Raw genomic sequence first — 16,842 nt, 5'->3', positions numbered from 1 at the left:
CTAGCCAAGTTGGATGTTGTTATGTGACTTTTCTGAAATTGTCCGTGTTTGATCCACTCACTAGTCATATATTATGATAATAATACAAAATTTAATTTAAATATGCAAGGACCATAGTCAATATAAAGACAGCAGAACAAATTTGTACGTATTTTTTCTTACTATATTCTAAGTATGTGTATGCATGCACATCTCAATTTCCATCATTCATAATCTTATTTTAATCACAAATTAACAGTAAGTTAATAGTACACAAAGATCATAAAAGAGTGTAAAGAATTTTTAATTAAAAAATATTTCAGTTATATATATCATCCAGAAGTACAATATATCATGTATACAATTGACTTTCAATGTTGTAAATAAAAGAATGTAGTAATAAGAGTTACAAAATGTCATCTCTTTGGAAGACATATGAACAGCAACAAATTAAATTACTGGATTATATTGTCTTGTTTATCTTCTAAGGACTAATGTAGTCAATCTTATGGTAAGAGCATGCACAATTTTGAGCACCAATATCCTCTCCAACACAAGGAGCTTCTGCTTTTCCGTCTTTGTACCATTGTTTTCTTTGTTGCACTAATTCACTGATGAAATTGTCAAGCATTTCTCGTGTGATGCCTGGCATAACAATAACATGTGCCATATCTTTGACGCATGAAAGTTGCCAACGTCGGACAAATTCATGGTCACGAGGCCTTTCAAGTACAACTATGATGCTAAGCTCATTCAGCATGACACTTATCCCTTCTTTTTGAAGACGATCTTTCAAATATTTAGCATTGTCGAGACATCTTTTAACATCCTTTTGCAGGCCAATTTGACCTTTTGCGCTCAAGCTATACCACAAGAAAATTGGAGTTAAACCGTTACGGCTACCAGAAATAGTGGCATCCACAGAAGCAATGTACTCCACATTTGTTGAGAGATTATTGATGTAGCTTTTTCTTGTTATTTGGACACCACAAGGCATTGGGCATCCTAGGAACTTGTGGCCAGAAATTGTGACACTTCCAATTGGCTTCTTGAAACTAATCATCTGTTGAAATTGCAGAAAGAACTATTAGAATGTCGCTCTCAAAATTACTCAAGAAATTGTAATTAGAAGTAAGAAGTGAAACTCACATTGTTTATAAAAGGGGTCATAAGACCACATAGTGCTGCATCACAATGGATGTAAAACCTATCTTGTGAATAGCCACAATCTTTGAGTGTTTCAAGAATAACATCAACATCATCAATAGCTCCTTTGAACGTAGTTCCTATAATTAAAAGAACCATCAAGAGAAAAAGTCGTAAGATGACTAATTAAGTCCGTTAAAGAAAAAAAAGAAAAAGGATAAAAGTTGGAGTAGGTATATACCAATTGTGACATTTATAATTGCTGGTCTGTCCTTATTTTGAAGTAACTTTGCTCTTAAATCTGAATAATCCATCTCTCCATTTACTGATGTGTTGATTGTTTCTGAATCCATTCGGTACATTCTTGCAGCTTTGAAGACTGAGTAATGAGAGTCTTTCGATGCATATAATATCCCCTCCGGAAGTAGCTCTCTCCTACATAAGTAATGTTTAGAAGTGTAAGAGCACTGAAACAATAGAAGTTATTATATTATAGATATAAACTCAGGTAAATATATGAACTTACCCTAACAAAATACCATGGAGATTGCCTTCAGTGCCACCATTGGTAACATAACCCCAATATTGATCCTTTTCAATTTCCCAAAGTTGTGCAAACCAATCCAAAACTGCCACTTCAAAGTCTTTTGAATGGAAATCGACAGTGTTTTGAAGAAAAGGATCACCACAATTGTTTAAGTGAAACTGCAAAAGTGGTGCTAAAGTTGCATAGTGATCATAACATATGTTCACTGGATAACCTAAATGAAAATTGACTCGTTGAGTAAGTGTGTCCAAATAATTGACCAAGATAGTGTCCAAAGAAGGACCATCATTCTTCAAACCAGGTTCCATCACTTCAAGTTGTAAGTTCTTCCTTGGCCCTGCGCCTGATTGTTCCACCTTCTGTTTCTTGTTCTCCACATTCGGAAACAATCTTCGTCGCGCTAAACTTCTAGGTGTCATCGCTAAACTTCTCGGTGTCATTGGTGATGGCTGAAAATCCTGTCAAATATCATAGTTCAATTTAAGATATAATTAAGTAAACAAAATATCTAACATGCAAATAGTGGTAAGGTACAACATTTTTTTTGCAAAATAATAGCTCTTTTGGAATGAAACAAATTGTGATTTGTGAAGATGTTTGTGCATGTAACAAATTACATGAAGAGTACGTACCATTTCAAGTGAAAGGCTACCCATTCTTGAGAAGCACAAATTTATATAATAATTAAAAAATGTTTTCTAATGTATTAGAATGGAGAGTGATTGCTGACTGAATATTTGTGTTAATATGTCTTGGGGGTACTTATATATATATAGCTCTAAAAGATGAAGCGTGTGTACACCAACTACCTTTTTTCTCTTAATTTCCTTCTCTTTTTCGTGTTAGTTTCTTCAATTTATCCGTCTTGACCCTGTGTTTGAAAGTGACTGCTCAACTATATAAGCACATATTAATCAATTATGAATGAGTAGGTGAGATTAATGGGAAGCCAAATCAAAATAAACATGCTAATATTGGTTTAAACAATTCATTCTTTCTTAATAGAATTATACCACTTCTGGTAGTAGCCACTATAAATCCAACTACAACCACTAATATGTTACTCTACTAAATTGTTTACTCCACAAAATTTATTTGCTCCATACGTAGGTCCACTACGTACAATGAAAATGAAAAAAAAAAAAAAAGAGTATTAAAACGTAAATTAGAAAAGAAAAAAGAAGATAAAGTATAGTAGCATATACTATATACCACATGAATTTTTTGAAAAACTCAATTGAGATAAGAGGAGGATTAAGTCTATTGTTTAAAATAATAGGGATGGATTTAATTTTTAAAGTAAAATAAATAGACGAGTTTTTTGTTAAGTCTCTCTCGGGAGCTCTCATATTTTTTGCTTTTTTTATGTTTCGAACTTATTAAAGTTGAAATTTTTCGTGTAATAGACGGGCTTGATTTTTCCCTGATCTAAAAAGAGTGATGGTGGAAAAAAAAATCATTTGTGTACTTCACTCTATGAATCACCAAACATGTAGCTCCAAACGTCAATAATTGAAAAATTGAAAGAAAAAATAATACAATTAAAAGCTAACTAAAGATTCGAGAATTGGTCAGCGGAGAAAAATAGCCGGAGCTTTTCAAAGACACGAGTCAACATTTTAATTGGTCTTTTTCAATTATTTTTTATACTCTGTTCACACTAATTATGATTTAAACTTTAAAAATGTGTGTGCGTTTTTGTCTTTGCTTCATGCAATTGGAATTCTCAAACTTCAAAAGGATGGGTAATACAACTATTTACAAGGTTAAAGACGTCCTTTTTCTTTTGAAAAAAAATCATATGATTGCTGCAACCCTATCAATATACAAATCATGCTTTTTGCTGAAGCATCAGATTGAGAAGTAAAGAAAATATTATTTTTTTTACTTTTTTTCCTTCATAGAAATTTGCTTGCTCGTGTTGCTTGTATCAGCAATCCTTCTCAATGTGGTCAGACTTTATAACAAAATTACAATAGGACTTGCCTTTGTGCGAATATTTTTCTGCATTCTGATTAGTCCTTTTACAAATTTTACAAAAAAGACTAGTACTTTTCTCACTTTTGTCTTCAACCTTCTTAGTAGTGCCACCACGATCCTGCTTCCTTTTTGGACCGTACTTCATTATTTGTTGATTTTTTGAGAAATTTTGAGAATTCTCGTTGGTTCTAGACTGAAAAGCCACTTCTTTGGGTTGATCTTCACGAAAAAATCTTCGCTTCTCGTGTGCACGAAATGATCTAACTAGCTCTTTGATGGAAAGCTTAGAAATATATTTTGTCTCCTCAATTATAGCAACAATATATTCATAATTCTCTATGGCACTAGTTAAAAAAGTTTCCACACCTTGTTGGTCAGAAATATCATCACCATGGTTTCTCATTTCATTAACAATATTCATGACTCTTGTGCAATATTTATCTATTTTTTCAGATTCTATCATTTTCAAATTTTGAAACACTCTTCTAAGAGTTTGAAGATTTATAGGGAGTTTCTTTTCGTCACCGTACACCTCATCTTTCAGAGACTCCCAAGCTTGCTTTGCAGTCTCACAAGTAGCACTTTTTGCGAAATATGCTTTTGAGACTCCCATTTGAATTTTGCTCAAGGTTTTTGCATCTTGATGATTCTCAGCCTCAAGATTTTTCATCTCTACTGCTGAAAGTTTGCTATCATTTTTTGGCTCTTCATAGCCACTTGCAATAATAGTCCACAAACCTTCACCTTTCAAATGCATTCTCATTCTTATCTTTCAGTATATATTCAAAATCATTTCCTTCAAAAAATGGAGTAAGAACAACTGAAGAATTAGCACCTTCATTTAATTTAGATTCCATAATTTTTTCTTCACTAACTCTAGATTAAGAACGAAAAACTACTCTGATACCAATTTGTAGGAAATATAGAAGTAGAATATTTTTTTATTAGAGAATGCTCAAGTTATATTAGGCTACTTAAGACCACTTGAGATGATTACAATCGTCAAATACGTACATCTCTATTTGTACTATTCAAAATATAAAACCAAACATATCACAATTTACCAGATATATGTATTATAAATCCTAAAAGACTTCTTAAAAAACTACGAGACAATATTGAAAGATTAAACATTAAGATATAAATGCATTAATTACATACATCCATCAGGTATAATCTTGTTCCAATCTATATATAATATAAAGCCAAATGTAGAAAAGGTGATGTGGCACCTCTCTAAGGCCTCCATTGCTATTTTTTTTTTTTCTCTTTTTTTTAAAATATATTTTATCTTATTTTTAAATCAAAATATCAACCATATTCCATCTTATTTATGAAGTTCCATTAATTTTTTAATGACCATATTACTTTATTGTCTATAATAAGCTATTACATTAATTGTTAATTATTCTATATATTATTGAAGAATTGCAATGGTCACCATGTCTTCTCCTAATCTCCTTGCTTAATTTCTTACCATTACTCCTTTTTACGTTTTCAACTCATCCTCTCTTTTTTCTCTCACTAGATTTTGTGTCTTTTTCCTTATTTTCTTGCCTAAATATTTTGTAGAAATTAAAGATAATTTTATTTATTTTGTTCACCATTTAACACCATTAATCACTTTTCCTAAAACCTTTCTCTATTCCTTCTTAAAAGTATTACTAAGTTACAATTAAGACACTAATTACCAATATAAGTTACAATTGTATTGATTACTACATTACTCTTTTAATTTATATTATTTAATAGTTAAAAGTTTATTGATTACTACAAATACTAGAGCATGTCATCTTCACCAATGTAAGAATTTCTTTTTCTCTTTTCCTTTCTTCATTATATTTATACTAAAGTACATCACTTTGGTTATGTTTAATTTTATAATATATAGAATTATAGATTATTTGTGACTAACTTCTATTGTTTATAAGATGAGCATATGACAATTTTGGGAATTCAAAATTCAATCTTGACGAGTACAATATCTAATTTATGTTACCAAATTGCATCACTTTGATTGTGTCTAATTTTATAATATATAGATTATTTGTGACTAATTTCTATTGTTTATCAGAAGATAAGATGAGTATATGACAATTTTGGTAATTCAAATTCAATCTTGGTGAGTACAATATTTCACCCATGTTACTCTTTTCATTTCAGCTTGTTTGATCTCTTTTATTTGCAGTATTCCTTTCTATTCTTTTTTTTTTTGTTTTGTTGCTTTTTTCCTCATTATTGGTGATTTTACTATACTTATTATTCTATGCATATATATTTTTTGTAAATAATCTTTATTGTTTACAGTGAAAGATAAGATGAACATATGACAGTATTTGGGGATTTAAGTTTAAGTTTGATAGACCCACTAGGAAAAGGAACCCCTACATTATTGTTTTTGTCCATTAATCTTCAATGGTGAATATTGACACTATGTACAAATTAAATATTAGAGGCTAGGATAATTTTCTTAAGTATTCCTATAAAGATTCTTTTATTTATTTGTTTTATTTTAATTTATTCTAATTTTCTTTGGTACTCCAACAAATATTCATTTATTTATTTATTTAATTTTAATTTATTCTTACACTAAATAATATTTTTGAAATTTCAGGTAAATTATTTTTAACTGTGAAGGCTTGAATCGTTTTGTTCATTATCCTTCAAGATTTTTTTTATTGTTTCAACATTGTATATATTTTTTTTTCTTCACAAAAGTTAATTCTTTTGTTCTAATGAAAAATTGTGAATAATGAAATCAATTTTGAGAATTAGGAAATTCCACAATTTTTGTTTATGTTTACTTTTTAGAATAATTTAGAAATATTAACTAAAATATAGATAAGTTTAAAGGAGTATTTTTAGTTAATACATATAAATAGTTTGAGTTTAATTTATTTGAGTACTTTATATTCTTTGTGTAATTGAGACTATGTATCTTTCAATCTATTCATTTTTATATAAATAATAGGTAGTATATTATAATTGTAGTAAAAATTAGTCAAGATAGAAAATGATTTACAAATATTTCATAAGCTAAAATTAGTGAAAGATGAAAAAACAACTAATTATTACTAAACAAAAGAACAATAACTTTCGAATATATATATATATATATAGTTGATATCATAAAAATAAAAATCTTTTGTTTAAAGGAACAAAAAATAGAAATTAAAAAAAAAACATCATTTTCCGTACAAAAATATTTATTAAATATATTTAAATTAAGCTTATGTATATTTCAGAATTAAAAAATTATGTGTAGACAAACATATCCATAAAGAGTTCAACTTATTAAATTAAACTTAGGGAAAAAGGTCTGAAATATATTCGAACTTTGATAAAAATTGTTGTAACAATACCGAACTTTGGAAATGACCTTTTACCCCCTGCACTATTTAATAGTGTATTTTAAAGATATATATGTGTCCACGTGGACATCATAAATATTACAATATTATAAATAGTAACGTGTCCACGTGGGCACATATATACCTTTAAAATACATTATTAAATAGCGTAGGGGGTAAAAGGTCCTCCATAAAGTTTGGTATCGTAACAGCAAATTCGACCAAAGTTGGAGTATTTTTCAGACTCTTTTCCCTTAAACTTACTTTTCTTATTAAAATAAGGAGAATAATTTTAGGGAAAAAAAATTCATAAGATCGAAAGTTCTCAAGCGATTTAAAATTACAAAAGGTATAAAATTTAAGTACTAATAATAAACTTAATTAAGACTTAAAATTTGATATATTTGGATTAAACACTACAAAGAATCTTTAGAATATTTGTAATACTCAACTATTCTAAAAATTAGTTATTTGGCGAATTTAATTAACGAGCTATTTATGATCGCGCAAAGCGCGGCTAAGTTCACTAGTTATATATTAAGAGTAAATTAATGCTACACAAATTAAAGATGATAAAAGAGTATTACGTAAAAAAAAATTATTAAGAAAATTACAATTGTATAGTCAGGTGGTACAATGAGGTATGTATAAAATTCACTTTCAATGTGGGAATCAAAATGAAGTTAATAAATGTCATCTTTATGGAAGACATATAAACAAATTAGGGAGCTCTAAGAAATTCCAATATTAAAGAGGAAGATTATATCTTGTCTTCTTTGTTTTCTAAGAACTAATGTTTTCAATCTTATGATAAGTGCATGCACAATTTTGCGCACCAATATCCTCTCCAACACAAGGAGCCTCCGTTTTTCCGTCTTGGTACCATTGTTTTCTTTGTTGCACTAATTCACTGATGAAATTGTCAAGCATTTCTCGTGTGATGCCTGGCATAACAATAACATGTGCCATATCTTTGACGCATGAAAGTTGCCAACGTCGGACAAATTCATGGTCACGAGGCCTTTCAAGTACAACTATGATGCTAAGCTCATTTAGCATGACACTTATCCCTTCTTTTTGAAGACGATCTTTCAAATATTTAGCATTGTCGAGACATCTTTTAACATCCTTTTGCAGGCCAATTTGACCTTTTGCGCTCAAGCTATACCACAAGAAAATTGGAGTTAAACCGTTACGGCTTCCAGAAATAGTGGCATCCACAGAGGCAATGTACTCCACATTTGTTGAGAGATTATTGATATAGCTTTTTCTTGTTATTTGGACACCACAAGGCATTGGACATCCTAGGAACTTGTGTCCAGAAATTGTGACACTTCCAATTGGCTTCTTGAAACTAATCATCTGTTCAAATTGCACAAAGAATTATAAGAATGTTGCTCTCAAATTTACTCAAGAAATTGTAAGTATAAGTAAGAAGTGAAACTCACATTGTTTATAAAAGGGGTCATAAGACCACATAGTGCAGCATCACAGTGGATGTAAAACCTATCTTGTGAATAGCCACAATCTTTGAGTGTTTCAAGAATAACATCAACATCATCAATAGCTCCTTTGAAAGTAGTTCCTATAATTAAAAGAACCATCAAGGGAAAAGTCGTAAGATGACTAAGTCCATAAAAGAAAAAAAGAACAAGGATAAAAGTTGAAGTAGGTATATACCAATTGTGACATTTATAATTGCTGGTTTGTCCTTATTTTGAAGCAACTTTTCTCTTAAATCTGAATAATCCATCTCTCCGTTTACTGATGTGTTGATTGTTTCCGAATCCATTCTATACATTCTTGCAGCTTTGAAGACCGAGTAGTGAGAGTCTTTTGATGCATATAATATTCCTTCAGGAAGTAACTCTCTCCTGTAAAATGATATTAAAAAAAATTAAGAAGGCCGAAATAATAGAAGTTATTAAATTATGTTTACTTATGTCAATATATCAACTTACCCTAACAAAATTCCATGGAGATTGCCTTCAGTGCCACCATTGGTAACATAACCCCAATATTGATCCTTTTCAATTTCCCAAAGTTGTGCAAACCAATCCAAAACTGCCACTTCAAAGTCTTTTGAATGGAAATCGACAGTGTTTTGAAGAAAAGGATCACCACAATTGTTTAAGTGAAACTGCAAAAGTGGTGCTAAAGTTGCATAGTGATCGTAACATATGTTGACTGGATAACCTAAATGAAAATTGACTCGTTGTGTAAGTGTGTCCAAATAATTGACCAAGATAGTGTCCAAAGAAGGACCATCATTCTTGAAACCAGGTTCCATCACTTCAGGTTGTAAGTTCTTCCTTGGCCCTGCGCCTGATTGTTCCACCTTCTGTTTCTTGTTCTCCACATTCGGAAACAATCTTCGTCGCGCTAAACTTCTAGGTGTCATCGCTAAACTTCTCGGTGTCATGGGCAATGGCTCAAAATCCTGTCAAGTATCATAATATAATTAGGTAAATAAAAACATATCTTATCTAAAAAGGAGGTCATACAAAATCAATATATTTGTTATGAGATTTCAATAATTAATATTTGGGGAGGGACAGTAAAATTTTGTAAACAAAACATATGAAGAGTACGTACCATTTCAAGTGAAATGCTACCCATTCTTGTGAAACACAAATTTATAGCAAGTGTTGTTTTTTGTTTGCTAATTATTAGAATGGAGAAGCAATTGCTGACTGAATTATGTGTTCATATGTCTTGGTTATACTTATATATAGCTCTAAAGTTTTGTGCACCGACCATCCTTTTAATTTCCTCTCTTTTTCCTCTTAGTTTCTTCAATTGTGTATCCCACTTGCTTTTTCTAAAGTTCCCTTGTGCGGTTTTTACTAGGCCATTCTTAGAAAGTGACTGCTCAAATATTATGAATGATGGGTTGGTGAAACTAATAACAAGACAAATTCAAATAAATTAAACATGCAAAGATCAATATAGTGTCAAATTAATTAAACGCGTGCCTGTAAAGTGTAAACAATTCATTCTTTATTAGTAAGATTTATATTATGGTTCTAATAGCAGCCATTCATGTCTAACTACAACACCACTAAAATGTTAGTAGTAATTTTCTATCTGCCTTGCATAATAACAAATGGTTTTGCTAAGCAGAAGACTGGATGAAAGAGGCAACACTCATCTTTGAAAAACAAGTTATAATAAGTTATATTCCGAATTTGAAATATAACTTTACATTGAATTTAAATTTTTTATATCCAGGCATTAATTTTCAAATAAATAAAAAAATTATTCTAAAATCATATTTTTATGATCACACGAGTCTTCATATTTGGCTTCACTAGGATGCTACTGAGTGGATTCTTTGTCTGAATCCAAGAAAGTGGAATCTTAGCTACTTCACCAAATGTCAATAATTAGGAACCAAAGACACGAGTCAACCTTTGAATTGGTCTAGTTTTAACTCTCTTCACACGAATTATAATTTAAAGATGTTACTCATATATAAATGTGTTATTAATAACATTTCTTTAAAGCAAATTTACCACTAGACAGTGTCTAGCGGCCTTTTATTAAACATAAAAAATATCAATAGAGACAAGTACAAGCATGGGGGGCTAGACCTTACCTTACTAATCTTAATGAAGCACCTAACTTCTACTACCTAACAAGCATGAAGAAAATAAGAGCTAGAGAGAACTAAGTATTTTCTGATCATCACAGAGTTTGTAATACACTTCATGATGATATTACAAATGAGGATGTTTAAATAATGTAAAAATATGTCAATCAAGAAGAAAGTTGAGTTATTAGCCTCAACCTTTCTATTACAAAAGCATGAATTAAAAAAGATTGATTGCCCATCAAAAGTAACTTGAAGTATTTTTCTCTTGTCTTCTTCTTCAAACCTATCCAACAACACTTGATAATTCATACCTTCTTTATGGATTTATTGGATCTAGTTGAACCTATTGATAATGTCAAATGGTTTTGCCTTGCTTGTCGCATCGATAGGTGCCTTGGAACAAACTCCTCAGTCATTTTACCGTCCCAACTATGTTGCCTTCCATGTGTCTTCTTTTTGCTTTTGTTGCTTCCACTTCTTTGTTGCCTAGATGATATATCCCCTTCCCTAGCCACTCTATCAAAGCATATGTCAAGCATATTGTCTTCCTCATCTTCATCAAGAGAATCCTCACTCAAATCAATTGCATTTGGCACTAAGGCCCTTGACTCATTCTTCTTTGCAAGCACACATTTAGGCATAAATACAGGAGCTTCTAGACTTAATTTGCTATTCAAAGCAGATGGTGAGACCTGTTTTTCTTGGATCAAATCGTTGTCATTCCCTGTTAACCTTACTTGCTTTCCAATAGTCTTCAATAAAGCATCAAAGCTATTCGAACATAATAGGTCTTGTGAGGCATTACTAACTTGCCTCTTCTCATTGTCATGAAAATTTCCAGTCGGACCCTTTTCACTACATGGATAATTATTTTGACTAGTTGGGGAAAGGATATGACTACTAGTTATTTTTTGTGTGCAACTAGTGTCCAGTTTTTAGTTGGATTCTCGTTTTCAACTTGCAAAACATGCTTCCCAGAATTTTCAGCATCTTCAACATCATATATATCCATTAGTTTTCGTCTTGAATCCATTAATTTTTGCCCTGAACCAACTCGCGGGCATCAACCCCAACTCTTGGTGTCCCCCCTGCGTTTTTAGTTGCATTAGACATCAAATTCATCCCAATTTCTTTTGATTGCACCTCATTAATAGCAGCCTGCTAATTATTGCAATCACCTTTGTTTTTGGTAGTTATTTAAACACCATTATTACTTGTATCAACATCCATTGAGTCTGCACGATTTTTCTCAGAAGTGGCAGCAACTAATTGTCGATCTAAAGAAGTAGCTTTACTTTGATCGACATCTACAGACTTTCTTTTTTCATTTAGTATTTGTCTCGCATCGCCTTGATACTTTTCACTATCGGTAGTACCTTTTAAAGCAACTTCAATGGTATCATCAATTTGTTTGTCATTTTGATTTCTTTTCGAGATCAAACGATAACTATCTTCATCATGACCTTAGTGCTTACAATAATTGCAATACAAAGGTAGATTATCATATACAATCTCCTAAAAACCTCAATCAACTTACCAGATTTTTCAACCACAAACTGCAACCTTATACGATTTGGAAGCGTTTCCATTAGATCAAGTATAACCTTGACCCTAGTCATGCTAGGTCTTGACTTGATTTGAGTAGCTTTATTATAGCTATTGGTTTCCCAACTGCTGATGCTATAGACAATCGAGACTTCTTGCAAACAATTCCGGAGATAAGTTCGGTAAAGGAATCCAAACCACAATAATGTTGTTTCCTCCTTAGGGATATATCCAATGGACCATGGAAAAACCCTACATTGGTGCTTTTTTAAAAAAAAAATGAATTTTTAGTCCAGAGACCATTTTATTGATAAGTTACATAGGCATAGCCAGTCAAAATGAAATAACAAAAGCAAAATGACCAAAGTCCAGAAAACAGAGACCGGTCCAAATGAAACATAAAAAAACAAAATGACCAAAGTCCAAAAGCAAAGACCGGTCCAAATGAAGAGCTGAAGAGTTTCTAACACTCTTCCCTAATATATTCCACTATTGTACTTCCTCCAGGTGAAGTACTCTTATCTTGAGGCATACTTTCTCTTCCAATTTAATTGTATATGCAGGGAATCTGGAGTATTTTCTCTCATGGTTGCACCACCAATTTAGAGATTTGTTGATCTACTTCTCTAGCTCACGGTACACTCGTTCCAATTTGTTGTATTGTGTATATCCTATAAATTATTGACCTATATATTTCTTTTCCTCTTTGCTCCTCAGATGGTCAGAGTTCTTCCCAAGTTGACTGTTACTTGTTGCTCCTGTTTCCTCTAAACGGGTAAGTCATTGAGGATGCTCGTCATTCCATTTTAAGATGCTCTTCTTTCTAGCTTCATTGTTGTTGTGTACTGATTAGCTATAAAGCTCTACGATCCGGAATTGCAGTGTTGTATTACGCGTCCCTTTTTCTTGACTGTTGATGTTTTTTTCCCTCCTTATTATCAGCATTTTGGTGTTATGATTCTTCTTGTCTTGATTCTGATGTTTAGGGACCTGCGTTTTATCTAAATTAATATCTTCGGATTGAACTTGGTAGCTCTTGAAAAGTGTTGTATTCCTTGGTGCTTTGTGACTCCACCACTTCATTTGCTAAAGTGTCTGCCACACAATTTCCTTCTCTAAATGTATGAGTTAGTGAAGCTTGTAGCTTGTGTACAAGAACTCTTATTTCCTCAACCCTTTCAACCAGTTCCCATGGTACATTCCACTGTTTTTCAATCATCTTTTTTAGGCTTAAAAGTCTGTTTCCTACCATAACTCCCATCAGATCCTTTCCCAGCAGTATTGCAAAGCCTCCAAGATTGCTATTGATTCAGCCTCTGTGTTTATTGTCACTCCAATTCCTTTTGCCTTTGCATATAGTAAGTTACCTTCATGATCTCTAATGCAAAATCCAATGGATTATCTCCAGGATTACCTTTACTTGGACCATCTGTATTAATTTTACTTTGTCTCTCTGGCATTTGCCAAACTACACTGTAATGATATAACTTGGCTTTTATTTCTGCAATTTTACTATCAACTGTGGCCAATTAGATTTTTCTGGTCTTATCCAAGGATACATTCCTTTACTAGCTTCCTCAACATCTCCTCTACTTGCTCCACCATGCTTTCAAAAGAAATCGTCTTTTATGCTTCAAGTGATTTCTCATTCTCCATAATGTCCACATAATGATTGATGGGATTTCTCTATACAACAGTTAAATTTTAGGATTGGCTTCTAGACTCCACCATTCAATAATAAGTTGTTGTAGGTGCATGTCCTTCATATTTATACCTGCAAAAATAGCAAATTGCCTCCACAACCTCTTGGCTATGGGGGTTGTTAGGAAAACATGTGTCATGGTTTATTCTACTTTTGCTTCACAACACCAGCATCTCGATACAATCTGAATTTTTTATTTTTTCAGATTGTCATCAGTGGAAATTCTCCTGAGCCATAATCTCCAAACAAAGAAATTGATTTTCCATGGCAATCCCTTTGCCCATATGAAATCAAAATCTCTTCTATTTCTTTTTTGTGTCTCACTAAATTCCAAGTTGAATTGACTGTGAAAATTCTTTAAGAATTACCCATCCACCAAGCTGCATCATTATTATTGTTTTCTTTTAGAGGCTTAATATGATTCACTATATATTCAGTCATCTTTTCAGACAGTACCCTCTTCAGACGTTCCCTATCCCAGATTCCTTGTCTACTAAAAGATCTTACCTCCAATTCTTCATATACTACAATATCTCCCTCCACATAATAGAGTGTTCCTTGCTTGGTCCAATTATCAAACCAGAAACTAGAACTGCCATCTTTCAGTTGCCACCAAATGTTATGTTCTACCTCTTCCCTAATAGTAGTCATCTTTCTCCAAATATGTGATGTTCCCTGTCCTTTAGCCAAAATTGGGTGTAATTTTTTGCAGTATTTATTCCACATGAAACTTCCCCAAGAAGATGATGTAGTTGTTCTAAATTTCCACCATAACTTTGCAGAAAGAGCTTTGGACATGCCATGTAATGATCTGAAACATAAACCTCCCTCTTCCTTAGGGTAACATATATTATCCCATGACCCATTGTTTGTTTCTGGCTCCAGTTGCATTACCCCAGAAAAATCTTGCAAAAATTTTATGCAGTTGATCAATTACACTTTTGGGGGGGTTCATTGCAGACTATAAATAAATAGGCATAGTTTGCAAGATATGGGCTATCAGAATGTATCTTCCATCAAAGGACAAGAGCTTGTTCTGTCAGGAGCTTAATCTCTTCATTATCTTCTTGACTAAACTCTCGAAATGTGATTTATTTTTCCTCCCATAAAAAATAGGGCATCCCAAATAGATTAAAGGGAAAGATCTTTGTCTGATTCCAGTGAGTCTTCTTATCCTATTACATACCCCTATAGGAACTTTCTCATGTAGGTGTACCAGACTTTTGTTCAGATGATTCATCTGTCCTGAGACCATCTCATAATTTCTTAGAATCTGCATTATCTTTCTAATTGAGGATGATTGTCCTGAACAGAAGAGTATAGTGTCATCTGCATATGATAAATGATTGATTTCAGGGCTCTATTTAGGCATCCCAAATCCTTTGAAATTTGAATCTTCATATAGACTGTTGAGTCCTCTTGCTAGTACTTCAGTTGTAATTATGAACAGGGTTGCGGATAATGGGTCTCCCTGTTTCAGTCCTCTGGAAGACTAAAAGAAACCAAAAGATTGTCCATTCATTAAGACTGAATACCAATTATTACTAATCAGTCTTACTACTATATCTATAATTCTTTCAGAGAATCCAAATTTTCTCAGCACTCTCACCAAAAATTTCCAGGACACCCTATCATATGTCTTTGCCATATCTAACTTCACCACCACATTGTGTAGTTTATTTCTCCTGTTTATGTCTCTTACTATCTCTTGGCCCAGCAACACATTCTCTGTTATGCTTCTTCCTTTGGCAAAACCTGATTGATTTGCTGAAATAATTTCTGGGAGCACTGTCACTATTCTTTCATGGATGATTCTTGAAATTATTTTGTTGACAAAATTGCTTAGACTTATTGGCCTAAGGTCCCTATAAGATTCTACCACCTCTTTCTTTGGTATGAGCACCAAATTGGTATGTGTAATGTACCTGAAAAACCATCTGACCCACTAGCACTCTTTTCACTTAAATTAAAAACCACCATTCTAACCTTATCTTCTGTAGGAATTCTTCCCATATCAGCATTTTGTTCCTCATTTATTAAAGTAGGGATGTATTTCAGCATATCATAGTTGGTGGTCTCTTGATTCTCCTTGAACTACTCCCTAAAGACATTTACAACTTCTTCCCTTATATTTTGAGTAGTAGAGATTTTGTCACCCTGGTTAGTAAGAATGTCCATAACTTGTAACTTTCTCCTCTTCCCTTTTACAAAAGCATGAAAGAACTTGGTATTTTTATCTCCTTCTTTAAACCACTTCATACATGCCTTTTGCCTCCAAAATTCCTCCTCTATATGTCTATATTTTTTTAACTCAGCTTCTGCCTTATGAAGTGAAGCTCTGTTGGTTGTTGTTGATGTAATCTTCATATGTATTTCCATAGCTTTAATGGTGTCTTCTAAAATGGCAATTCTCCGAAAAATATCTCCAAAGGTACTTCTACTCCATTGTGCTAAGGCAAACTTGATTCTCTTCATCTTACAATGAATCACTGTGAACGGATTCCCATTAATCTCTTCCCCATTCCAGTTATCTTTCACAACCTTCTTAAATTCACTATATTTGGTCCAGAAGTTTAAAAACCTAAAAGGTTTTATTACTGGCTCTTGTAAAGAGTTACCAATCACATGTAAGGGGGCATGATCAGACCCTTGCCTAATCAGATGATGTACCTCACTGTTTGGTATTAAGCTCATCAATTCATTATTGCCAAATACTCTATCAAGTTTTTTAAAAATACTCTCTTTCCTTCAATTATGTCATTCCACCATGTGTATGAACTACCTTAGAACTTGATTTCATTTAATGCACATGCATTTGCACATTGAACAAAATTTGCTATTTCCATCTGTGTGACAGGTAGGCCACCCAATTTCTCAGCTTCATCCATAATAGTGTTAAAATCTCCTCTAACCAGCCATGGTATGGTAGAGTTTCCTGCTATCTCTTTCAATTCCTCCCATAATTCCAATCTCTCCAACGCAAAACATCTAGCATAAA

The 16,842-nt window shown here is 32.5% G+C and overlaps 2 protein-coding genes across 2 annotated transcripts in view; both read right to left on the bottom strand.

Moving 5' to 3' along the window:
- Positions 1–463: 463 nt before the first annotated feature.
- Positions 464–4,415, bottom strand: LOC125818546 (histidine decarboxylase-like). The gene is made up of 5 exons (XM_049498038.1): positions 4,134–4,415; positions 1,652–2,130; positions 1,367–1,560; positions 1,129–1,265; positions 464–1,042 (listed from the first exon to the last, which is right to left on the bottom strand). The coding sequence occupies exons 1-5, from the start codon at positions 4,413–4,415 to the stop codon at positions 464–466; spliced, it is 1,671 nt and encodes a 556-aa protein (XP_049353995.1).
- A 3,370-nt stretch (positions 4,416–7,785) lies between these two features.
- The window catches only part of LOC125818605 (histidine decarboxylase-like), a 65,259-nt gene continuing 56,202 nt past the window's right edge, over positions 7,786–16,842 (bottom strand). Inside the window, exons 2-4 of the mRNA XM_049498115.1 lie at positions 8,683–8,876; positions 8,451–8,587; positions 7,786–8,364 (exon numbers count right to left, since the gene is read on the bottom strand). Coding sequence (XP_049354072.1) covers positions 7,786–8,364; positions 8,451–8,587; positions 8,683–8,803 — 837 coding nt within the window. The 5' untranslated portion in view covers positions 8,804–8,876. The remainder of the gene's footprint in view (positions 8,365–8,450; positions 8,588–8,682; positions 8,877–16,842) is intronic.

This window comes from Solanum verrucosum, unplaced genomic scaffold (assembly GCF_900185275.1).
Source record: "Solanum verrucosum unplaced genomic scaffold, falcon-dt-bn FXZP01000363.1, whole genome shotgun sequence".
Classification (NCBI taxonomy): Eukaryota; Viridiplantae; Streptophyta; class Magnoliopsida; order Solanales; family Solanaceae; genus Solanum; species Solanum verrucosum.
This window is presented reverse-complemented; position numbering and strand designations above follow the sequence as displayed.